Genomic DNA, 27,214 nt, shown 5'->3' with positions numbered 1-27,214 from the left:
CTCAATTTCGTCAAAGACCTTGTAAGGGCTCTGAAAATCTATCTGAAGAGGACTGCACTTCACAGAAAATCGGACTCTCTGTTTGTCCTGTATGATCCTAAGAAAATTGGGTGTCCTGCATCTAAGCAGACTATCTCTCGCTGGATCAGGGTCACTATCCAGCATGCATATTCTACGGCAGGATTGCCGTGTCCAAGTCTGTTAAGGCCCACTCTACTCGTCAGATGTGTTCTTCCTGGGTGGCTGCCCAGGGTGTCTCAGCTTTACAGCTTTGCCGAGCAGTTACTTGGTCTGAGTCGAACACGTATGCTAAGTTCTACAAGTTCGATACTTTGGCCACTGAGGACCTAAGGTTTGGTCAATCTGTTCTGCAGGAGCCTCCGTACTCTCCCTCCCTTTCTGGGAGCTTTGGTACATCCCCATGGTACTAATATGGACCCCAGCATCCTCTAGGATGCAAGAGAAAATAGGATTTTAATGACCTACCGGTAAATCCTTTTCTCGTAGTCCGTAGAAGATGCTGGGTGCCCGCCCAACGCTTCGTGTTCCTGCAGTGGTTACTTGGTTCAGTACTGCTTTGTTCTTGGTTAAGTACTGTTTTGTTACTTGGGTAAGTATTCTTGTTCAGCAGTTGCTGAGTTTTCCAGCTGGTTAGCTTGGTTTGCCTTGTATGTGTGAGCTGGTGTGAATCTCACCACTATCTGTGTATAGTCCTCCTCTCGAAGTTGTTTGTCTCCTCGGGCACAGTTTCTAGACTGAGTCTGGTAGGAAGGGCATAGAGGGAGGAGCCAACCCACACTAAAAATCTTAAAGTGCCCATGGCTCCTGGTGGGCCCCTCTATACCCCATGGTACTAATATAGACCCCAGCATCCTCTACAGCAGAGATTTTCAACCTTTTACAACTCGTGGCACACTGAACAGGAATTAAATACTGCCAAGGTACACCATTTTTTTTACTCAAATATAATGGTGATGCATTGTGCAGTTGTGTGTTCTAGGATGTCATGTCGCAGCTTCTCAATAGGTCATGCCTGAGCCACGTCTGAGAAAACCAGAAGAGCCTAACACTGGCCAGGCCCAAAATTAGAACTGGCTCTGCAACCACTAAACCCACCAGTATTGATCACCTGGAGACTGCTCAGGGCACACTAGTGTGCCACGGCACAGTGGTTCAAAAACACTGCTCTACGGAGAAAAGGATTTACCGGTAGGTAATTAAAATCCTACTTTTCCAGACACTCCTTGGAAACGGTCAGTTGCCACCCACAAACGCCCTCTTCCTGTCACTGACCGGCGATCCCCGTTGCTGCGGTCAGTCGCGCCTGCGCATTGTGGTGCATGCTCTGTTCAGATCTGATCACAGTTTGTAAGAAAACGCAGCCTAGCGATCAGGTCTGGATCGGCCCCTAGGTACTTTTCTAGAACTCTAAATAAACCACACTTTTTACAACACTAGTCTCTGTGATGGAGTAGAGGTCACATATGGCTTACATAATATTACCTGCAAATATCAGATATATGATTGAGCTACATCAATCATTCTGACCTTTGCTTGTATTAGTGTTAACTGGAATATCTTGATAACTGCTGATTTCTGATTTGTTGCTGTGGGGTTTAACTTGTGTTGTAAACATAGCTGTACTGAGGAAAAAAGCTGAGGTACAAAGGAACTCATGTGTATGAGGTGCACCATTGAAAGTAGAAACAACAGTTTAAATTGTAAACTGAGAACAGCTTCCTGTAATTCACTCATTTTTAGTTTCTTAAAGGTGTTTCTTTTCTTGCAATACACTTTTTTTTTTTTTTTACTACCACCATGTTCCAGTCATGTATCCCAGAACCTATTGGTCAACACGCGCTAGCTGTACATTTACCATGCGAGGAAAAGGCCTTGTAGCGGAGTAGAGCAGGGAGTAAAAGTCCAAGGCTGAGCCTGCAACCATTGTCCTCGCGCGGTAAGCTATTGAAGCTAATTGAATCTGGCCCTACTTTGAGATAGATGCTTCCATTTCATGTAGCAAAGATTATGTATTCTCCAGTCCCAATAAAATGGCTGAGAAGGAGATACTGAGGAAGACCAGTGATGTTTGTTTCAGAGATGACAGAAAGTAATGCAATCCTTCAATTAGAAGCATCAGAAAATACATTTTGATTGTTTCTCTATTGTGTTTGAGTAAGCTTTAGGCTGGGAAGTACAATAGGGATTCACACAGACATATATGAAGGAGGTTCTAAGTGCATTTAGCTTTTTTTGTTTTTGTTTTTACAGCTGAACAACCCTATTGACAGTAATCAATATTTTTCAGAGAGATGGGTTAAGTACAAATTAATTGTCTGGATATTGGGTTTTCACATTGGATGAGCTATAGTTTAGAATTCCAAGAAATGCAGAGGAAAGGGTTAGTTTAAATGGAATGCTCCTAATGATTAATGTCTTGCTTGTTCCAAGAAAGCTTAGACAAAAGGCTCTGTGATAATGAGAAACAGCTGTTAACTTGGCATTAGATAACTCTTAAAGGTGTAATCTCTCCAGCATGTATTGGTGAGTGTTACTAAATATTACAGTAAGTTGTTTATATTCTTGTTTGTTTTTAGATACTATTTTTTAATGGGCTGCAACATGTTTGTTTGCAAACCAGCCCAACTGTCCTATTTGGAATTGGTTGGCTCTGTTAGTCTACATGTATATCTCTTAATTCATCAAAAAGTAATACTTGACACCTCTAAGCAAGGATTTAGCAATTCTTAATACTTTGACCACATGGTCCGATGTTGCATTTACTAACTTTTTTATTTTAATTAGGCATAGTTCTCTTTGCAACTGCCATTCCCATTTTAGTAAATCTGGTATACATATGCATGAGTTTATAGGCGGAAAATGACTACTTTCCCTAAAAATATGTCTGAAAACAAGACCAAATAATTTTCTATATTGTCCCTGTTGCATTGAACCACTGGCAGTTGGAGCTGTAAGTGCTGTGAGCACTTCCTAATAACACTTAAGAAATACAGCTGTTTGGACAATTCATCCTGAAAACTGCTGCCTCTCATTCACAGTTTAGTGAGAGTTAAAAGGAAATGATCCATACATGTTTGAGTTTAATACTTCCCATACTGTTGGTGAGGTTGTCATAGGGATTGATAATCCCTCTGACAAATGCAGTGTAAAGGAGAGCTGGCTGTGGTTTATGCATCAGTGTCCAGAACTCTTGATGTCAACTGACCCTAAGGGCTGTAACACACTTGCCGGTTTTCCCCGGATGGCAAAAAGCCGGACAAACTTTGTCCGGCTTTTTGCCATCCGGGAGAAACCGGCAGAGTCGCTCACACAGGACGGCTTTGAGCCCTGTGTGATGCTGTGCGCATGCGCAGCATCAGACACGGTTTCAGAAAAAAACGTGTGTGAAAGCTCCCCTTCACACACACACGGTTTACTGGCTACAAAGACGGCCCGGCGCCGGCCCGGCAGCCGGACCTTCCAGTGGTGAGAGCCGGCTGCCAGAGCCGGCCCTAACCAATATGATGCCCTAGGCAAGATTTTGGCTGGTGCCCCCTAGCACCGCCGCTAGTTCTGCAGGAGATGCCTGGCATGAGTCAGCTGGCAGTTCTGCTAACGTCGGGCGCCTTTTGTGTATGAAAATGCACCATATTATTTGCATTACTATGTGGCTAGGATGCACAAGCAGCTTCTGTTGATTAAAATGATATGCAGCATGCCTATATTTTGTGTGCGACTGCGGCTGTATCTGCATACGAAATACTACATTACAGTGATTTTCAGGAATACACTGCAACGTAGCATTTTGTATGCAGGTACAGCCGCAGTTACACACACAGAATATAGGCATGCCGCATATCATTTTAATCAGCAGAAGCTGCTGGTGCCCCTAAGCATACCAAATGCCCTAGGCATTTGCCTAGTTTGCCTATGCCTAAGGCCGGCTCTGCCGGCTGCAACCCGGCAGCCGGGCCGGGGCCGTGCAGTGTGAAGGGACCCTACCCCTCACACTGTTAACTACAATGCCGGCACGGGATAAAGCCGTCCGGCTTTTTCCCGGCCAGCAAAAGCCGGGTAGTGTGTTTTAGTCCTAAAGGTTCTGAATATGGAACAGTTTTGTTCCTTCTGTCAGAGTCTGGAGATTTAGTAAATCTAGTCGAGTCCAGCAAGATCTGAATCCAGTGTACAGCGTGATTGAGGGGAGCTACTTTACTTCCTATTATATCACCTTTTTCCAATAATCTATTTTTTTTATGGACATTTTTACAACATATGCAACAATATTTGTTGTCAGAGTGCTGGTGAAACTAGTACATATAGGATATGTATTTTGATAGTAAAGCACAATAGATATAACTCCTCAACTAATGTCAGGAGTAGTAGTATTGAAAGACAATCAATATGTACAGTAACATGAGGTTAAAAATAAGTACAGCACCTGCGTAACATAATGCAACAATGTGAGCTAACAAGAAAGAGAAAGCTAAAATGAATGAATAAAGATCATAGCAAACTGAAAGGATGCCCCTCCGTCTAGTAGAGCCATGTCGTACCAGGTTTTCAAAGAAGAACGTGGCCTTAGTGCTATATTTATGTCAGGGCACATGCAGTGTATCAGCTTTTTACTGTAATCTGTCAGAATAAAGCTGTTGGTGAAATGTCACTTTCATTTTCTTCTGCTCCATGTAGCTCCCTGGCTTTATAAGTAGCCACTCTGCTTTCCATATCCTATTAGCCTAAATGATTTATATTGTGCTGCATTCGTCATAAAAGTAGTCTATTATGTGTGTGTGTGTGTGTATATATATATATATATATATATATATATATATATATATATATATATATATATATATATATATATATATATATATATATAATAGCAGAAACCTAGGCGCTTCAGTACAGGTGTGCAGTGTTAAATTGTTGTGAGTGACACTCAGCTCTTTTAAGAGTAGCTGCTCATAATACAGAATAAGTGTAAGGTGTACACTTAAAAACAAAGATAAGTAGTGGAGAAAATAAGCGCTTGGGAGTGCAATAACGAGTTTTAAAAGGGGAAACAAAGTCAGGTGGGTATAGTTAAAACCAAGAGCACTTATCTGGTTTTACAAGAATTTCCAACGATTGTTGATCATTTGAGATTCACATGTAAAGAAAAAACATAGCAAAGCATAGTGTGTACTGTTTTCACAAATAAATGTCATTTAGCAATAAAGGGCAATGAATTAGGGAACGTGCTTATTCCCAATTGTATCAATTTGATAGCCCAGACATTTTAAAGGTAAACAAAATAAAAATTTAATATAAAAGACATACAAATGGCTACACTAAAAACGTACAAGATAAAAAGTATATTGAGGCTTATCTGTCCATCTAAAAAGGACTCAGCAGCAGACTGTCCCGATACATATAAAATAGCCAGAATACATGCGTACAGGAATTTAAAAGTTCAATCGCTTATCTGTCCATTAGAGGAGTTTCAGCAGCAGAATAGTCCCAACGCGTTTCGTCCGTTCAAAAGCCTGGACTTCTTCAAGGCTTCTTCTTTTATATATATATATATATATATATATATATATATATATATATATATATATATATATATGTATATATATATATGTGTATATATATATATATATATATATGTATATATATATATATATATATATACTATTAACTTTAGGTATGATGAAACCGAAGCATGTGAGCCTCTCAGGATGCACTGGTCAACTCTCCCTTCATACTCCGCCGCCATGCTCAGGCAACTCAGTTTTTTTTTTTTTTGTAGTCAGCATGGAGCTGGACACACTGAACAGGGGCTGCAGCTTGCTGCCCAAGCTTTTATTTTTCTTTGACCTTTTTATCACTTTTGACAACTTTTCTAATGAGATGACGACTCCTGGCAGTCCAGGGGATGCCATTACGGTTGCACATTCACAGCCTGCTTTACAGCCCCCGGGTTTCTATACATGCGGCCATGCAGACCCTGGGCTAAATGGTATCGGTATTTGACATTGTGGAATATGCTCAATTTCACTCAAGGCCCCTACAGTGCTTGATACTGGTCAGATGGGCCTCAAGTCACAGATCCTAGTTCTGATACAAGAGTTTCATTAATCCCTTGCATGGTGGCTTCACATTCCCAACCTGGACAAGGGCCAACCTTTCTGGATTTCACACTGGACACTTCTCACCATGGATGCCAGTCTCAAAGGGTGGGGAGCAGTCACTCCTTTCAGGGCCATTGGTTCACAGCAGAAAGACTCTCCCAATCAATGTACTAGAGCTCCGAGCAGTTTACAGGGCTCTTCAAATGGATCAAAACCTCCTTCACGGTTTGCCCGTGTAAGTCCAGTCGGACAATGTCACGGCAGTGTCCTACATAACTCGGCAAGGCAGCACTCGAAATGTGGCAGTCATGCAGGATGTGTATTGAATTCTCACCTGGGAAGAAATCCATCTTAAGAAATCCATCTCAGCCATCTTAATTCCAGGAGTACTCAACTGGGAGGCGGACTTTCTCAGACGCCAGAATGTCCACGCCGGAGAGTGGTCTCTCTACCCAGACGTCTTTTCAAATCCCGGTACACAAATGGGGTTTGCCAGCCGTGAATCTCATGACCTCCAGACACAACCACAAGGTTCCAGGGTATGGGGCCAGGACAAGAGATTTGGATGTGACCTTAGTGGACGCACTCACAGTTCCATGGAACTTCCCTCTGGCATATCTCTTCCCTCCAGTTTCTCTCCTTCCCAGAGTACTGCGCAAATTCAAGAAGGAAGGCGGCACACTCATTCTGGTAGCTCTAGCATGGCCCAGACACCATTGGTTCTCGGATCCGAGGGATCTCTCCATAGACTAGCCTTTCCCTCTACCTCTTCGGCTAGATCTGCTCTCTCAGGGGCCCTGTTTCCATCCAAACCTGCCATGCTTGTCTGACTGCTTAGCTCTTGAGACTTCCCTCCAAAGGACAAAGGCTTCAGTGCGGTAGTTCAGACTATGCTTCAGGCTTGGAAACCAACCTCAGCCCGCATGTATTACCGGATATGGCACTCCTATTTCCAGTAGTGTGCTCAGTGTAACTACGAGCCTAAAGTGCTCAGAATACCTCAGCTGTTAGCCTTCTTACAGGTGGGCCTAGCCATGGGTCTTCGCCTGGCTTCACTGAAGGTCAAGGTCTCTGCCTTGTCTATCTGGTTCCAGAAGAGACTGGCTCCATTGTCAGATGTACGTACTTTCCTTCAGGAGTTACTACAAATATAACCTCCATTTTGTCCCCCCGGTGGCTCCGTGGGATTTGTCTTCTACAGGCCTTCTCTGCCCCCTTTCAAACCTGTAGACCTCAAGGGCTTAACTGCAAAGACCCTCTTTCTCCTGCAATCACCTCAGCATGCAGGGTGTCACATTTGGGAGCTCTTTCAGGTCACTCACCATTCTTAATTTTTCACTTGGACCGGGTGGTCCTTAGAACAAGAAAAGGATACATACCTAAGGTAGTACCTAAGTTCCATATTGCAAAACCCTTTGTGGTACAAGGCTTTCAAGAGCCCGGCCTCTCGCAAGAGGAAGCATCGTTAGATATGGTCCGTGTTCTCTGGATCTACATGGACCGTACTGGTTCCCTTAGGAAGACTGATTCTTTATTCATCCTTTTCATGGATTCCACAAGCGGGGCTGGTCAGCCACTAAACAAACGTTGGTACTGCATGGCCATTTCATAGGCATATACACAAGCGGATCTGCCTGTTCTAAGTACAGTCTCTGCTCACTCTACTCGCTGTGTGGGTCCTTCATGGGCAGCCCGCCGTGGCGCATCTGCTGAGCAAGGCAAAGTAGCTTACGGGGTATACTGTCCATACGTTTCTTAGGTTCTATGCATTTGATACATTTGCCTCTCAGGATGCAATCTTTGGTCGCAATGTCCTCCTTTCAGCTTAGGAGCATTCCCTCCCTATTACAACTGCTTTAGCACTTCCCAAAGTTAAGAATTATGGACATCGAAGAAGAAAAGAGGAGTTATCGTAAAACTTACCTTTGTTAACTCGCCTTCTTCGAGATCCATGTCATCCACAGGGCGCCCAGCCTGACGCACCTAGCTTAAATAGGTAACTTCTCCGGTCACCAGCTCCCTTCTCTATGTGAGTGTGTGTTTCCTGTGTGTACCATCCTTCCATCTCTTTCCTCTCTCCACCTCCTGCTTTGTGCTTGTTACTAAAACTGAAGTGTCAGAGCATGGGGGCAGGGTATAAAGGGGGAGTAGCCCAGTGCATCCTGGGAGGCTCACAAGCTTATTGTTCGGTGTCAGTCCTGGTCTCCACCAGCCATCATACCCAAGGTTAAGAATTAACCTTGTGGATGCCGTGGACCTCAAAGAAAAAGAGTTAACTATGTGTGTGTGTGTGTGTGTGTGTGTGTGTGTGTGTGTGTGTGTATATGTATATGTGTGTATGTATACATATGTATGTATGTATACGTATATATATATATATATATATATATATATATATATATGCAAATTTGTCATGGGCTGGCACTCTCTTCCTTGCTTTCAGCTCGCTCCGGTGCCCTCAGAGATACATCGGTGTACAGTGCATATGTGTACATATATATGTAAGTACATATATATGTGTCTATGGGGTATATGCAATTGCAGTCGAATTGCTGCAAATGCCGAAAAACGGGGCATTTTCGACACAATTTTTTTTTCGACAATGCAATACAGTACTTTTCGACAAAAAAACGGACGTTTCAGATTCGACTTTTTGAAATTCGGCAGTTGTGAAATTTGACATGTCTGCAATGGTAAAAATGCGGCTTTTCGACAAAAGTATATTCAATTGAAGAATGTCGATTCGACAACAGTGCTTTTAGACAGTAATTTCGTCAATTTCATTCCGCCTCACTTTGCTGGCGGAATCTAATAAAAAATGTTTAAAAACATGTTTTTTTTGTGTTTTTTTTATTGGTAATAGCATATCTATTTATATTAGAAGGGATTATGTACTTGGTTTGTCTATTAGGAGACACAAGTATTATTTATATATTTTTTTAAAAGAATATTTTTTTTTTTAACTGACTAAAATAGAGAGAGCATGGTTTTCAGTGGGAATGGGTTAAAATCAAGAAAAAAAAATGTGTGGGGTCCCCTCTGCTAAGCATAACCAGCCTTGGGCTCTTTGAGCCGGTCCTGGTTGTAAAAATACGGGGGGGAAATTGTAAGGGGATCCCCCGTATTTTTAGAACCAGCACCGGGCTCTGCGTCCGGTCTTGGTGCAAAAAATACGGGGGACAAAAGACGTAGGGGAGCCCTGTATTTTTAACACCAGCACCGGGCTCCACTAGCTGGAGAGATAATGCCACAGCCGGGGGACACTTTTATATCGGTCCCCGCGGCCGTGGCATTAAATCCCCAACTAGTCACCCCTGGCCGGGGTACCCTGGAGGAGTGGGGACCCCTTAAATCAAGGGGTCCCCCTCCTCCAGCCACCCAAGGGCCAGAGGTGAAGCCCGAGGCTGCCCCCCCCCCGCCCCCCATCTAAGGGCTGCGGATGGGGGGGCTGATAGCCTTGTGTCAAATAAAAGAATATTGTTTTTTGCAGTAGAACTACAAGTCCCAGCAAGCCTCCCCCGCAAGCTGGTACTTGGAAAACCAAAAGTACCAGCATGCGGTGGAAAAAACGGGCCTGCTGGTACCTGTAGTTCTACTACAAAAAAATTACCCAAATAAAAACCGTACACGCACTCCGTGATAGTAAAACTTTATTACATACATGCCGACACACACATACTTGCCTATGTTTACACTCCGACCTCTGTCCACTTCTCCAAGTAGAATCCATAGGGTACCTGAAAATAAAATTATAATCACCAAAATCCAGTGTAGCATCTCTTGTCTTCTTTTTTGTTATCCACGTACTTGGCAAAAAAACAAACCGCATTACCCGGACCACGCACTGAAAGGGGTCCCATGTTTACACATGGGACCCCTTTCCCTGAATGCTGAGACCCCCCGTGACGGGGGTTCTCAGCAGTCGGGGAAAGGGGTCCCATGTGTAAACATGGGACCCCTTTCAGTGCGTGGTCCGGGTAATGCGTTTTCTTTTTTTGCCAAGTACGTGGATTACAAAACAGAAGAGGACACAAGCTACACTGGATTTTGGTGAGTATAATTTTATTTTCAGGTACACCGTGGATACTACTTGGAGAAGTGGACCGAACATCGTGTCAACATAGGCAAGTATGTGTGTGTCGGCATGTATGTAATAAAGTTATACAATCACGGTGTGCGTGTACTGTTTTTATTTAGGTATTTTTTTAGCAGTAGAACTACAGGTACCAGTGGGCCCATTTCCCCCCCGCATGCTGGTACTTGTGGTTCTCCAAGTACCAGCTTGCGGGGGAGGTTTGCTGGGACTTGTAGTTCTGCTACAAAAAACAATATTCTTTTCTTTTACACAAGGCTATCAGCCCCCCATCCGCAGCCCTTGGATGGGGGGGACAGCCTCGGGCTTCACCCTTGGGTGGGTGGAGGGGGGGACCCCTTGATTTAAGGGGTCCCCACTTCTCCAGGGTACCCCGGCCAGGGGTGACTAGTTGGGGATTTAATGCCACGGCCGCAGGGACCATTATAAAAGTGTCCCCCTGCTGTGGCATTATCTCTCCAGCTAGTGGAGCCCGGTGCTGGTGTTAAAAATACAGGGGACCCCTACGCTTGTCCCCTGTATTTTTTGCACCAGGACCGGACGCAGAGCCCGGTGCTGGTTGTAAAAATACGGGGGATCCCCTGTCAATTTTCCCCCCGTATTTTTACAACCAGGACGGCTCAAAGAGCCCGAGGCTGGTTATGCTTAGGAGGGGGGATCCCACGCATTTTTTTTCAGGGTTTTTTTTTAATCACTTTTGTGCCATCCAAAAAGTCGAATCCAGGACGCACATATCAGTCAATTGGTGCGTTTTTCAACAGCGGGACTGTCGAATTCGTTTTATTATTGAATATGTCGAATTCGGGTCCCGGCGGCCGGGATTCGACTGTCGAATTTAAAAACGGTCGAATGCCGTCCGGAATTCGACCGCAATTGCATATACCACTATGTATGTACATATGTACTGTATGTTTGGTTTTACAGCGTCTGGAAGTTGTACAAATTGCAAGTACAATACTTATTTTCATTTTTTGTATTTCCTCACTATGCTTATTTTTGTATTTCTTCAATATAACATTGTGAAAAGTAATTCTCCCAGATTGTCTAGAGGGGTTTTAAATGTGAATGCCACGGCAGTTAGTCATAAGGGTATTTTAGAGTTTTACTAAATGTTGCCGAGGTAACTGTGAGGCGTAATATTGGTAGCAGGTGTTATACCAGGTGCAAGCTTTTTCCGTTTTCTTAATTTTTCGAGTAAAAGATTATGAAATGTGCTTACCTATGCTCTTATACCAGGTGTGCAATTCCCTTTAGAATATGAGTTCTAGCACATAAGCACAAGTTTCAATGAAAGTAGAGTTTTAATGGTGGTCTTATCTCAGATAAGAGGTTTATTCATTAACCTGTGTAGTTTTTGTAAGCTTCAGTATCCGTTTATTTTCAGCATTAAGGAATGTTAAACTGTTTTGACACTTTAGTGTGTATGTGTCTGTATTATGTTTCTTGGGGAAAATTTCCAGATTTATAATTTACATTTTCTTTTATTAAACAAGTACATGCACATTATTCATTCTCAAGTGTTTTTATTTGCAGTTTTTTGTTCATATGTTTTGATCTTGCAAACATGCTCAAGGTGTTAGGTTGGGTACACACTGGTCAGTATATCTGTAGCAGATTGTGTGTGTGCAATTTAAAATAGGGACAGTGCATGCAAAAATAGGGGCATGGCTTCATGGGGAAGGGGCATGACCACATAATAGTACCAATTCACATTAACCGCAATCCAGCGTTCATCGTCGCATTACATAACACAGTAGTATTCGTTAAACCAGATCTTGACAGATTTCTCTAAAATCTAGGAGCCAGGATGAAAGTGGCCAGGCCCCCCACCCATAAAAATAAATAAAAATGAAACCATCCCACCACATTACAGAGCAGCCTGTGCCCACAAGTAAGGTGGTAACCCTGAGCAAACCATCATTCCCCAACTACCCACAGGAAAATATTTCACCCAGCCATATTAATGAGCAGCTAACCCCTCCTCCCCAGGCAACCAATCCCCATGGCCATACAACTAAGGAGATGCACCTGGCCCCTGGGATTTGTCGAGCCCTGCCTTTTACACATTATGCCATGTTAGAGCCCCTTGCACACATTGCGCCAGGTAGAGCATCTTATACACATTGCGCCAGGTAGAGAATCTTATACACATTGCGCCAGGTAGCCCTTTATACACATTGCACCAGGTAGAGCCTCTTATACACATTGCACCACGTAGAGCCTCTAATACACATTGCGCTAGGTAGCTTCTTCTACACATTGCGCCAGGTAGATGATAGATTACCCATTAGTGCCTGTAGCAGCTCTGCTAGTCCTAGTGGTGTGGTAGTCCGCAGGGTGGGTAGGGTCACCGTCCCCAGTGGGGTCAGCGTGGCCCAGCTGGCCCGCACCTAAAACCAGTACTGTACACCCAATTAGGTCTGTGAATGGCATCTTTCAGACATTTCACATCAGCCCAGCAGCAGAGCCGCTATATCGGCTGCAAGATTTATTAGCATGTCTGACTGTGTGTACGGGCAACCTGCCAACCGCCCATACACTGGCTACAGGGTCGGACATCACAGCTGGGTGGGCAGTCTAAGACGTCTGCACAGATACATCGAGCAGCCGATTGGTGAGTGTATAGGCTCACCAAATCGGCTGCCATGTTGGCATAGTGTGTACCCTGCCTTAGTTTTAACTAACAACAGAGTGTCAGCATCTTTAGCAGTGGTCTGGTGCTAGGAGAATTTGTGCTACACACATTGTTCATTGGGGGTAATTCAGATATGATCGTAGATGTGCCAAATTTAGCACATCTATGATCCCTTACTCTGGCATGCGGGGAGATGCCCTGCACAGGGCTAGTCCGACCCGCATGGCAGGCACGACACCCGCCAGCCTCCCCCCCCCCCCCCCCTCACCCCGCACAGGTACAAAAGCATCGCCGCCGTGGGCTGGCAGGCCGCTACTCTTGGCAGGCTGCGTGTGACGTCATGCAGCAAACGCGGTCCGCCCCCCCTTCCCCCCCAATGGTCCGGACTGCGCCCCGCCAACGGCGTTCTAATGCCGCTGGCACGCCTCCTCCCTGATTGACAGGCAGAGGCGATCGCAGCCCTGAGATGCTTTTAGCATCTCATTGGGCTCCCGGGGTGCGCACACGCAGTGCGGCCGCTGTGCAAGCGCACTCCACAAAAGGATTCAAACTGCGATTGCTGACGCTGCAGCGATCCAGTCTGAATTAGCCCCATTGTGCTTTAACCCCCTTCTAGAAGTTGCAGATAAGTAATCTAAGGAAAACTACTATTTTACAGAACTTTATTATATATCTTCCATTGAAAACCCCTGATCTAAACTACAGTATGTCCACACAATTAGTGATGAGGTCCATTCTGAAAACAATAATAAAAAAATATTGTCTTGTTATAGTTCATGGTTTTATAGGTAACAAACTGCTGGTGAATGATTATTAGCATTGGTAGGTGTTATGTAGTGCAACTTTTTTTTGTTGTTGCCATTCCTCACCATAGTAAAATGGCTAGACTTGTGACTTTGCTATTTGGATGATTCCATCAACTAACTGCATTCTTTTTGTGGTATCCATGGGAAACCTTAGTAATCTCCTATATGCAGAGATCAAACAGTGCAGTCTTATAATAGTAATCTAATTTTCTCTGACGTCCTAGTGGTGGCTGGGAACTCCGTAAGGACCATGGGGAATAGCGGCTCCGCAGGAGACTGGGCACAACTAAAGAAAGCTTTAGGACTACCTGGTGTGCACTGGCTCCTCCCTCTATGACTCTCCTCCAGACCTCAGTTAGAATTTTGTGCCCGGCTGAGCTGGATGCACACTAGGGGCTTTCCTGAGCTCTTAGAAAAAGAAAGTTTATTTTAGGTTTTTTATTTTCAGTGAGATCTGCTGGCAACAGACTCGCTGCTACGAGGGACTAAGGGGAGAGAAGCGAACCTACCTGCTTGCAGCTAGCTTGGGCTTCTAGGCTACTGGACACCATTAGCTCCAGAGGGATCGAACACAGGCCCAGCCTCGGTCGTCCGGAGCCGCGCCGCCGTCCCCCTTACAGAGCCAGAAGCAAGAAGAGGGTCCTGGAAATCGGTGGCAGAAGACTTCGGTCTTCATCAAGGTAGCGCACAGCACTGCTGCTGTGCGCCATTGCTTCCCATGCACACCTCACACTCCGGTCACTGATGGGTGCAGGGCGCTGGGGGGGGGCGCCCTGGGCTGCAATATTGAGTACCTTGGCTGGCAAATAACACATAATATAGTCATAGAGACTATATATGTGTAAAATACCCCTGCCAGATATACATAGAAAAAAGCGGAAGAAGTCAGCCGAAAAAGGGGCGGGGCTATCTCCCTCAGCACACTGGCGCCATTTTCCCTCACAGCTCCGCTGGAAGGATCGCTCCCAGGCTCTCCCCTGCAGTTTCCAGACTACATAGGGTAAAAAAGAGAGGGGGGGCACTAAATTTAGGTGCAATATTGTGTATACAAGCAGTTATTGGGAAAAATCACTGTTATAGTGTTAATCCCTGTGTTATATAGCGCTGTTGGTGTGTGCTGGCATACTCTCTCTCTGTCTCCCCAAAGGGCTTTGTGGGGTCCTGTCCTCAGTCAGAGCATTCCCTGTGTGTGTGCGGTGTGTCGGTACGGCTGTGTCGACATGTTTGATGAGGAGGCTTATGTGGAGGCGGAGCAGGTGTCGATAAATGTGATGTCACCCCCTGCGGGGTCGACACCTGAGTGGATGGTTATGTGGAAGGAATTACGCGACAGTGTCGACTCCTTACATAAAAGGTTTGACGACATAGCAGATGTGGGACAGCCGGCTTCTCAGCCTGTGCCTGCCCAGACGTCTCTAAAGCCATCAGGGGCTCTAAAACGCCCGCTACCTCAGATGGCAGACACATATGTCGACACGGATACTGACTCCAGTGTTGACGATGATGAGACTAGTGTACATTCCAATAGAGCCACCCGTTACATGATTACGGCAATGAAAAATGTGTTGCATATTTCTGATATTACCCCAGGTACCACAAAAAAGGGTATTATGTTTGGGGAGAAAAAACTACCAGTGGTTTTTCCCCCATCTGATGAATTAAATGAAGTGTGTGAAGAAGCGTGGGCTTCCCCTGATAAGAAACTGGTAATTTCTAAAAAGTTACTAATGGCGTACCCTTTCCCGCCAGAGGACAGGTCACGTTGGAAGACATCCCCTAGGGTGGATAAAGCGCTCACACGTCTGTCAAAAAAGGTGGCACTACCGTCTCCGGACACGGCCGCCCTTAAGGAGCCTGCAGATGGAAAGCAGGAGGCTATCCTGAAGTCTGTATATACACACTCAGGTATTATACTGAGACCGGCTATTGCTTCAGCATGGATGTGCAGTGCTGCAGCTGCGTGGTCAGATTCCCTGTCGGAAAACATTGATACCCTAGACAGGGACACTATATTGCTAACCGTAGAGCATATTAAAGACGCTGTCTTGTACATGAGAGATGCACAGAGGGATATTTGCCGGCTGGCATCTAAAATAAACGCAATGTCCATTTCTGCCAGGAGAGGATTGTGGACTCGGCAGTGGACAGGAGATGCAGATTCTAAAAGGCACATGGAAGTATTGCCTTACAAGGGTGAGTTGTTTGGGGATGGTCTCTCGGACCTCGTTTCCACAGCGACAGCTGGGAAGTCAGCATTTTTACCCCATGTTCCCTCACAGCCAAAGAAAGCACCGTATTATCAGGTACAGTCCTTTCGGCCCCAGAAAGGCAAGCGGCTTAGAGGCGCGTCCTTTCTGCCCAGAGGCAGAGGGAAAAAGCTGCAACATACAGCCAGTTCCCAGGAACAAAAGTCCTCCCCCGCTTCCTCTAAGTCCACCGCATGACGCTGGGGCTCCACAGGCGAAGCCAGGTACGGTGGGGGCCCGTCTCAAGAACTTCAGCGACCAGTGGGCTCGCTCACGGGTGGATCCCTGGATTCTACAAGTAGTATCTCAGGGGTACAAGCTGGAATTCGAGATGTCTCCCCCTCGCCGTTTCCTCAAATCTGCCTTACCGACAGCTCCCCCGGACAGGGAGGCAGTGCTGGAGGCGATTCACAAGCTGTATTCTCAGCAGGTGATAATCAAGGTACCCCTCCTTCAACAAGGACGGGGTTACTATTCCACAATGTTTGTGGTACCGAAACCGGACGGTTCGGTGAGACCCATTTTTTTTCAATTTAAAATCCTTGAACACTTATATAAGAAGGTTCAAGTTCAAGATGGAATCGCCCAGGGCGGTGATTGCAAGCCTGGACAAGGGGGATTCCATGGTATCACTGGACATCAAGGATGCTTACCTGCATGTCCACATTTACCCTCCTCACCAGGAGTACCTCAGATTTGTGGTACAGGACTGTCATTACCAATTCCAGACGTTGCCGTTTGGTCTGTCCACGGCACCGAGGGTATTTACCAAGGTAATGGCCGAAATGATGATACTCCGGAGAAAGGGAGTTTTAATTATCCCGTACTTGGACGATCTCCTTATAAAGGCGAGGTCCAGGGACCAGTTGTTGATCGGTGTAGCACTAGCTCGGGAAGTGCTTCTACAGCACGGCTGGATCCTGAATATTCCAAAGTCGCAGCTGGTTCCTACAACACGTCTACTGTTCCTGGGGATGGTTCTGGACACAGAACAGAAAAAAGTATTTCTCCCGGAGGAGAAGGCCAAGGAGTTGTCATCTCTAGTCAGAGACCTCCTAAATCCAAAACAGGTGTCGGTGCACCACTGCACGCGAGTCCTGGGAAAGATGGTGGCTTCTTACGAAGCAATTCCATTCGGAAGGTTCCATGCAAGGATCTTTCAGTGGGATCTGTTGGACAAGTGGTCCGGATTGCATCTTCAGATGCATCGGCTGATAACCCTGTCTCCAAGGACCAGGGTGTCGCTGTTGTGGTGGCTGCAGAGTGCTCATCTTCTAGAGGGCCGCAAATTTGGCATACAGGACTGGGTCCTGGTGACCACGGATGCCAGCCCTCGAGGTTGGGGGGCAGTCACACAGGGAAGAAACTTCCAGGGACTATGGACAAGTCAGGAGACTTCCCTACACATAAATATTCTGGAACGAAGGGCCATTTACAATGCCCTAAGTCAGGCAAGACCCCTGCTTCAACACCAGCCGGTGCTGATCCAGTCAGACAACATCACGGCGGTCGCCCATGTAAACCGACAGGGCGGCACAAGAAGCAGGATGGCAATGGCAGAAGCCACAAGGATTCTCCGATGGGTGGAAAATTATGTGTTAGCACTGTCAGCAGTGTTCATTCCCGGAGTGGACAACTGGGAAGCAGACTTTCTCAGCAGACACGACCTCCACCCGGGAGAGTGGGGACTTCATCCAGAAGTCTTACAAATGATTGTACACCGGTGGGAAAGGCCACAGGTGGACATGATGGCGTCCCGCCTCAACAAAAAGCTAAAAAGATATTGCGCCAGGTCAAGGGACCCTCAGGCGATAGCTGTGGACGCTCTGGTAACACCGTGGGTGTACCGGTCGGTGTATGTGTTCCCTCCTCTGCCTCTCATACCCAAGGTACTGAGATTAATAAGAAGGAGAGGAGTAAGAACTATACTCATTGTTCCGGATTGGCAAAGAAGAGCTTGGTACCCAGAACTTCAAGAAATGATCTCAGAGGACCCATGGCCTCTGCCGCTCAGACAGGACCTGCTGCAGCAGGGGCCCTGTCTGTTCCAAGACTTACCGCGGCTGCGTTTGACGGCATGGCGGTTGAACGCCGGATCCTGAAGGAAAAGGGCATTCCGGAGGAAGTTATCCCTACGCTTATTAAAGCTATGAAAGAATTGACCGCAAACCATTATCACCGCATATGGCGGAAATATGTTGCGTGGTGTGAGGCCAGGAAGGCCCCAACGGAGTAATATCAGCTAGGTCGATTTCTGCACTTCCTACAGTCAGGGGTGACTATGGGCCTAAAATTGGGTTCCATTAAGGTCCAGATTTCGGCTCTATCGATTTTCTTCCAAAAAGAACTGGCTTCACTACCTTAAGTTCAGACATTTGTTAAGGGAGTGCTGCATATTCAGCCCCCTTTTGTGCCCCCAGTGGCACCTTGGGATCTCAACGTGGTGTTGGATTTCCTAAAGTCGCATTGGTTTGAACCACTTAAAACCGTGGAACTAAAATATCTCACGTGGAAAGTGGTCTTGCTGTTGGCCTTGGCTTCGGCCAGGCGTGTGTCAGAATTGGCGGCTTTGTCTTGTAAAAGCCCTTATCTGATTTTCCATATGGATAGGGCGGAATTGAGGACTCGTCCCCAATTTCTCCCAAAGGTGGTTTCAGTGTTTCATTTGAACCAGCCTATTGTGGTGTCTGCGGCTACTCGTGACTTGGAGGACTCCAAGTTGCTGGACGTAGTCCGGGCCCTAAAAATCTATGTTTCCAGGACAGCTGGAGTCAGAAAAACTGACTCGCTATTTATCCTGCATGCGCCCAACAAGTTGGGTGCGCCTGCTTCAAAGCAGACTATTGCTCGCTGGATCTGTAGCACGATTCAACTTGCACATTCTGCGGCTGGACTGCCGCATCCTAAATCTGTAAGCCCATTCCACGAGGAAGGTGGGCTTTTCTTGGGCGGCTGCACGAGGGGTCTCTGCTTTACAACTTTGCTGAGCAGCTACTTGGTCGGGGTCAAACACGTTTGCTAAATTCTACAAGTTTGATACCCTGGCTGAGGAGGACCTAGAGTTCGCTCATTCGGTGCTGCAGAGTCATCCGCACTCTCCCGCCCGTTTGGGAGCTTTGGTATAATCCCCATGGTCCTTACGGAGTTCTCAGCATCCACTAGGACGTCAGAGAAAATAAGATTTTACTCACCGGTAAATCTATTTCTCGTAGTCCGTAGTGGATGCTGGGCGCCCGTCCCAAGTGCGGATTGTCTGCAATACTTGTATATAGTTATTGTTTAACTAAAGGGTTATTGTTGAGCCATCTGTTGAGAGGCTCAGTTATATTTCATACTGTTAACTGGGTATAGTATCACGAGTTATACGGTGTGATTGGTGTGGCTGGTATGAGTCTTACCCGGGATTCAAAATCCTTTCCTTATTGTGTCAGCTCTTCCGGGCACAGTATCCTAACTGAGGTCTGGAGGAGGGTCATAGAGGGAGGAGCCAGTGCACACCAGGTAGTCCTAAAGCTTTCTTTAGTTGTGCCCAGTCTCCTGCGGAGCCGCTATTCCCCATGGTCCTTACGGAGTTCCCAGCATCCACTACGGACTACGAGAAATAGATTTACCGGTGAGTAAAATCTTATTTTTTCTATGCTGTCTAAACATGACGTGAGGTATCTGTTTGAAGTGAAGTTCTGATGTCTGTAAAACTACGATGCTGAACGCTTCAGTTCTGCACACACCTGCTTAAATGGTTTTAAGGTAAATACAGCATTGGTACATTCGCTTTTATTTTACTACAAGGTTAAATGTTGTACAGTGCTGGTTTGTCTCCTTTCTACACTGCTTGGTATTAAAAAATATATGGAAAAAACTAATAGGCTTTCCCGTGAAATAGCTTTTTGCAGCTAACTGAATTTCATCTGTTTTTTAGGCATTGGGGTCTTTTCCGCGTTATGCATCTTTAGAAGATCTTTTCTATTGCTGCTTATTGTTGCAATAGAGAATCTATGGGCACAATTATAAGTATGCTGGGACAGCTGGTCCACTGGCCAGTCCAGGTCTCTTGTGCACATACATGGCCCCGTGTAGGGGGCTTACCCATACACCCTGCACATGAAGTCCAGACTTCGGCTTCCACTATCCTTTTCAACAAAAAATATGGGTATTTCCGTGACCCTTCTTAAATTGGCTTCCCCATGCTATTGTATTGGTGAAGGCTGACGCCTTTAATAACCGCCAATATTTTTTGTCGCTTGCTTGGCTTGTTAGATAAGGGTGAGTCATATCTGCTGCAAAAACACCAATTTTGTGTCGGATGTAGACCTCTTCTCTCTGTTAAATAGAGCAAGATAAGGAAAATAAGCCCATGAACATGTGGGTCTGAAACATGCAGGCATCAACTGATCCCTAATTTGCAGTATTTCAAGCATAGCTTACTCGGATCTGGTTCTGTTACAAATGTAGCAGAAACTACACTTTCAAAAGGCTTCTTGTTCAAGTATTTTTCTCCTGATTTCATGTGTAAAGGGCTGTTTTATATATAGAAAATGTGTTCTGTGTATTTGTGTGTCTGACCCTGTACATTAATGTGTTTTGTTTATTACTGTCAATCGGTATAAATGCCTAGTGCCATAAATTGTCAATATTCAGTCCACTATAGCCATGTAAGTAGTCAGGCAAGCATACCGTAATACGCATTTGTAAGTGATCGCATGCAGTGCTAGCATTGGAATATTACCAGTTACTTATATAGTGCACACATAATCCGTAGCGCTTTACAGAGAATATTTGCCCATTCACATCAGTCCCTGCCCCAGTGGATATTCCGTATCACATGTACACACAGACACATTCACACTAGGGTTAATTTTGTTGGGAGCCAATTAACCTGCCAGTATATTTTTTGCATTGTGGAAGGAAACCGGAGTACCCGGAGGAAACCCGCCCAAGTACGGGGAGAATATACGAACTCCGCACAGTTAGAGCCATGGTGGGAATTGAACCCATGACCTTAGTGCTGTGAGGCAGTAATGCTAACCATTACACCATCCATACTGCCCTGAATAGATGTTTTGTTGACGCTGAGGGGTGGGTTATATGCTCTCCTCTTTTTTTTGAGAATTAAAATCGTATTATTTCTACCAGAAGTATTCATCTTAATATCAAGGAACTGGGCAAGATTGGGGGAAGAACAAAGCAGACAGGACAATGGGAACAGATCACAAGGGAGATTGCTTCTAAGCATGTGGTGCTTTGTGATATTCTTCAGAGGATGGTAGAGGTGTCAAGTGATTTTGTAAGACACTTTGTGTGTATAGTGGTTTGATGTAGGGCGTAGACATTGAGTTTGTGTGTGGGTGAGAAGTTTACCCAGAGTGGATCTTTCCCCTTTGAAGAACTGTGAGTGTGTGTTGAGCTGGCTTGTGTGCGTGTCATTCTACACCCTGTGATGCTTGTTGCACACTTGTTGCTTTCTCTGCCACAAGTTGTTTCCTGCGTAGTGTGGTCATACATTGAAATACTTAATATGCCTACTTGTTACATTTCCTAAAAAAAAAAAAAATTGGGAAGATCTGGTCTAGGGAAACGTATCTGTCTGCATGTTTCATCTTTACCAGCTTTCTATGTGAATGACACAAGGACATAAAATATAATTTAAAGACCTGTCTTCAAATTACCAGTCACCCAAACAAGTCTTAGCTTTGCGAGAGAAGCTTCTCAGAAACACTCATCTATGAGGCTTATATCACTGATTCCTTTTTATGCTACCTTTACTTAATTCTAGTAAAAATAATGTGGCCTTTTCAGTAAAATATAATATCTTCTATGAAATAGTTAAGCATAGTTTCACATCACTGCTGCACCTTATTGAAACTGAACAAAAAAAGTACAGATACAAAAAAAAACCCTTTTTTTCTTTTTTATATATTCTGATATGCAGTTCAGCACAGTAATAATCATTAGACGATAGGTTTCCTGTGACAGCAGTTCTAAATTGTGCCCAGTAGGTAATTTGTGATCTTATTCTATTAAGACTAGCAAAATCATTGATAACCAGTACTCCATAAATTACTGCTGGCATCTAATTATAGTTAGTCGTTTGTATGGATGTTAATGGATTGGCTTGCTCATGATAATTACTAAAGCATTTGCCAGTGTCTAATTGCCCTAAATATTCTATAGCATCACACCTTACAAGAATTTGCAGCCTATGGGGGGTATTCAATTGGCTCTGGCAATTTCGGAGCTATCGAATTTACCTCCCTGAGTATTCAATTGCGGGTCGTTTTTGCCTGTGCTTTTTCACTTCTTTTCTTTAGTGAAAAGGCATTGGTGAAAAAAACCTGTGCCCATGTTTTCATCGGCACAGGTGCAAAAACACGTGGATTCGCCGATCCACATGTATTTTGCTTATGCCGAATGTTTCGAGCAGGCGAAAAAACGTCCCTGCTATTGCATAGGGCGAAAAGTGCAGTTTTTTTTGCCTAGACAAACAAATGACACTAATTGAATTGCCCCCCTATATCTTCTGTCTCATAGAGAGTGCGGCATTATAGTAATCCTGCGTACCCAGAGTTTTATAATTCTGTTCTAGGGAACTATAACTACATTATCAGGAAACCGGCTTTATTAATAACTGCAAACGTGTACTGCGGCGATCTACATCTGGTGCTGAGAGAAAAGAAGATGCAAATATCTTCTTGGAGACACTGGTTGTGGTTTAGTCCCACGTTGACAAAAAGGATAAGGGATTTTACATTCCAGTATTGTGTACCCTTTTTAGACCATGTCCAAGACAGAGTTTTGGTTAGTTTAGTATTGCTGAAGAGAATTCAGAATTCTCAGACAAATCATTCAGCCATAGGGGCAAATTTACTAGAGCTTCTAAAAATGAAAAGTGGTGATGTTGCCAATAGCAACCAATCTGATTCTGTCTATCGTTTTTTAGGATGCAATATAGAAATGATAGACAGAATCGGATTGGTTGCTATGGGCAACAAAACCTCTTTTCATTTTTAGAAACTTTAGGTAATATACCCCACAGTGTGCAGAAGCAGTATGAATAAGGTAAACCGGTTGCATTTTAATTTTGAGTACTCAAGTTTTAATTTAAAGAAAAATGTATATTATTTGTTTGTTGTCTAGTAAATATTAACAACATTGATTTAAAAACTGTTAGGGTAATTCCATGTGACTCGCATTACATTAAATGTTACTTTTTAGACGTTTAAGTCACCACAAACAAAAACAAAGCGAAAATTCAACATTTAAAAAATATGGCAATAATATATGGGGAAGGTAGTCCTAATTAATGCTTAGAAGCAGAAAATAAAATGCACACTCTTAGGAGTTAACTGTTATTGTGTATATACAGGACTCATGTTACAACAGAATGAACTGAGGGAACTTATACAGGTTGAGTATCCCATATCCAAATATTCCGAAATACGGACTTTTTTGAGTGAGAGTGAGATAGTGAAACCTTTGTTTTTTGATGGCTCAATGTTCACAAACTTTGTTTAATACACAAAGTTATTAAAAATATTGTATTAAATGACCTTCAGGCTGTGTGTCTAAGGTGTATATGGAACATAAATGAATTGTGTGGATGTAGACACACTTTTTTTTAATGCACAAAGTTATAAAAAAATATTGGCGAAAATGACCTTCAGGCTGTGTGCATAAGGTGTATATGTAATATAAATGCATTCTGTGCTTAGATTTAGGTCCCATAACCATGATATCTCATTATAGTATGCAATTATTCCAAAATACGGAAAAATCCGATATCCAAAATACCTCTGGTCCCAAGCATTTTGGATAAGGGATACTCAACCTGTATATTTATTTAAACCTGCTCTCCTAATTACTTTTACAATTGCTATACTATACACTCATAAGACGCTATACTTATGATTGACACATAACAAAAACAACGTTAGCCAAACTATACTTAAAATCAATTTTGACATGACTCGCATTACATACGAATATGACTCGCACTACATTTCTGTCCCCAGGCAAAGGGCTCTGATACAAATTACTCATAGCTGTAGAATCCACATAAATGAATCGATGTAGGTCTATTTATCTTCCTGATTAACTGTGAAGATGCATAAAATATTTCATCTGGTGATGCTAGCCATATAAAATATGTTCATGTGGAAATGAGCTGTTTTTCATTAACAACTATTTATTTTCAATGTTTACACACGTGAGAGATCGATACATGATAAATAAATTGATTTTCAAATATCACACAATATACTGCGATCTTTTAGTAGCATAAATATACTGAAATGTTAGCCGTTATGTGAAATGTAATTTTTGTGTATTGTGTCCTATATTTCATGGAATGATCCATTACGTTTAGTAAGCCTCATTTTTACAGAATAGACAATGTACTGTGACTGCAGTTGTGGTAAAAAGTAAACCTAGAAAGTAGTGTTCTTTTCTGTTGACATAATTCTGTGCCGTCACTGTGTACAAACAGAAACTTCTTTTCATACCAGAGTAAAGTATTTAAGATCTTTTACCAATGTCTGATCTGATAACGTTTCACATAGCTCCACCTACACAACTTCCAATTTTTTTACTATTAAGTATGTCATGTAGAATGAATGCTTCTATTAGTGTTTTATGTAACCTATAATGATCATATTGTCTTTTAATTGCAGGTTTCCGAAAGATAAGTCTGGATGATCTCCGAAAAGCTTACATTGTTAAAGATGTTCAACAATATATTCTACATCGATTGGACCAGGAAGAAGCGCTGAGACAGCATTTAACGAAAGAAACTGCAGAGATGTTAAACCAACTTCACATTAAAAGCAGTGGATGTTTTCTTTACCTGGAACGTGTATTAGATGGTGTAGTAGAGAATTTCATCATGCTCCGTGAGATAAGAGATATCCCTGGAACCTTGAATGGTCTATACCTCTGGCTGTGTCAGAGGTTGTTTGTGAGAAAACAATTTGCAAAGGTCCAGCCAATTTTAAATGCTATACTGGCAGCTTGCAGGCCACTTACAACTATTGAACTGTTCCATGCGGTTTGGACCAAAAACATGTCGTTAACAATGGAAGACTTTCAGCGGAAGTTAGATGTTTTATCAAAAATCCTGGTTGATGGGTTAGGGAATACCAAAATCCTGTTCCATTACAGTTTTGCAGAATGGTTGCTTGATGTAAAGCATTGCACTCAGAAATACTTGTGCAATGCAGCAGAGGGACATCGAATGCTTGCAATGAGTTACACATGTCGAGCAAAAGAACTGACACCAGTAGAGGTTCAGGAGTTTGGATTACATCTAATACATTCAAACCTGCAGTTAACAAACTCTGAATTGGCTTTGTGGATGATTTGGAATGGAACATGTGTAAAAGACTCCTTGTGTACAGTAATACCAAAGGAACAAGAGGTGCTACAGTTGCTAGTAAAGGCAGGAGCTCACGTTGACAGTGACGATGATCGAACATGTTGCATTGTACGACAAGCCTTGGAAAGAGAAGATTCAATCCGCACACTTCTTGATAATGGAGCATCTGTAAATCAATGTGATTCAAATGGAAGAACTCTGTTGGCCAATGCTGCTTACAGTGGTAATCTTGATGTGGTCAATTTACTTGTTTCAAGAGGATCTAATCTTGAAATAGAAGATGCCAATGGACAAACAGCACTTACTTTGGCTGCCCGCCAAGGACATGTAAAAGTTGTCAATTGTTTAATTGGATGTGGCACAAACATAAACCATTGTGATCATGATGGCTGGACTGCACTAAGATCTGCCGCATGGGGTGGGCACACTGAAGTTGTTTCTGCACTTTTGTATGCTGGGGCCAAAGTAGATTGTGCAGACGCAGATAGTCGAACAGCTTTAAGAGCGGCAGCATGGGGTGGACATGAAGATATTGTACTGAATTTGCTACAGCATGGAGCAGAAGTTAATAAAGCTGACAATGAAGGTAGAACTGCTCTGATTGCCGCAGCATACATGGGGCATAGAGAAATTGTAGAACATCTTTTAAATCATGGTGCAGAAGTCAATCATGAAGATGTGGATGGGCGAACAGCTTTATCTGTCGCCGCACTTTGTGTTCCTGCAAGTAAGGGGCATGCATCAGTAGTCAGTCTCCTGATGGAGCGGGGAGCAGAAGTAGATCACAGTGATAAAGATGGAATGACTCCACTACTTGTTGCTGCTTATGAAGGACATGTTGATGTTGTTGACTTGCTCCTTGAAGGTGGTGCAGATGTTGATCACACTGATAATAATGGGCGTACACCCCTCCTAGCCGCAGCATCTATGGGGCATGCATCGGTTGTCAACACACTACTTTTTTGGGGTGCTGCAGTAGATAGCATTGATAGCGAAGGCCGAACTGTTCTTAGTATATCTTCAGCTCAAGGAAATGTTGAAGTGGTAAGAACACTTCTGGACAGAGGACTAGATGAAAACCATAGAGATGATGCTGGGTGGACTCCACTACATATGGCTGCTTTTGAGGGCCACAGATTGATATGTGAAGCACTGATTGAACAAGGTGCTCGAACAAATGAAATTGATAATGATGGGCGAATTCCTTTAGTGCTAGCTGCACAAGAAGGACACTATGATTGTGTCCAATTACTTTTGGATAATAAGTCTGCAGTTGATCAAAAGGGATATGATGGAAGGAATGCTTTACGTGTTGCCTCTTTGGAAGGGCATAGAGACATAGTTGAGTTGCTTTTCAGTAATGGTGCTGACATCAATTCCAAAGATGCTGATGGACGACCAACACTTTATATATTAGCACTAGAAAATCAGTTAACAATGGCTGAATATTTTTTAGAGAATGGAGCAAACGTAGAAGCTAGTGATTCTGAAGGCAGAACAGCTCTCCATGTTTCCTGCTGGCAGGGACATTTAGAGATGGTTCAGTCCCTCATATCCTCTCGGGCAGATGTCAATGGATCGGACAATGAAAAACGTTCTGCGTTACAGTCTGCTGCCTGGCAAGGGCATGTGAAAGTGGTTCAACTTTTAATTGAGAATGGTGCCCTTGTTGATCATACATGTAACCAAGGGGCTACTGCACTTTGTATTGCAGCGCAGGAAGGGCACAGCGATGTTGTCCAAGTATTATTAGAGCACGGTGGAGACCCAAATCATGCAGACCAATTTGGAAGAACAGCTATGCGTGTTGCAGCTAAAAACGGGCATTCTCAAATAATTAAACTGCTTGAGAAATATGGAGCCTCAACACTCAATGGATGTAGTCCTTCTCCTGTTCACACAATGGAGCAAAAATCCTTAAATCCTTTATCTACAAAAGTACAATCTTTAACAA

At 43.9% G+C, this 27,214-nt stretch overlaps 1 protein-coding gene across 1 annotated transcript in view; it reads left to right on the top strand.

Moving 5' to 3' along the window:
* Positions 1 to 27,214, top strand: part of ANKRD50 (ankyrin repeat domain containing 50) — a 96,080-nt gene that overhangs the window by 64,945 nt on the left and 3,921 nt on the right. Inside the window, exon 4 of the mRNA XM_063920303.1 lies at positions 24,560 to 27,214. This exon is cut by the window's right edge and continues 896 nt beyond it. Coding sequence (XP_063776373.1) covers positions 24,560 to 27,214 — 2,655 coding nt within the window. The remainder of the gene's footprint in view (positions 1 to 24,559) is intronic.

Source organism: Pseudophryne corroboree, chromosome 1 (assembly GCF_028390025.1).
Source record: "Pseudophryne corroboree isolate aPseCor3 chromosome 1, aPseCor3.hap2, whole genome shotgun sequence".
Taxonomy (NCBI): domain Eukaryota; kingdom Metazoa; phylum Chordata; class Amphibia; order Anura; family Myobatrachidae; genus Pseudophryne; species Pseudophryne corroboree.
Note: the sequence above shows the minus strand (reverse complement) of the source record. Positions and strands in the feature narration are given on the sequence as shown.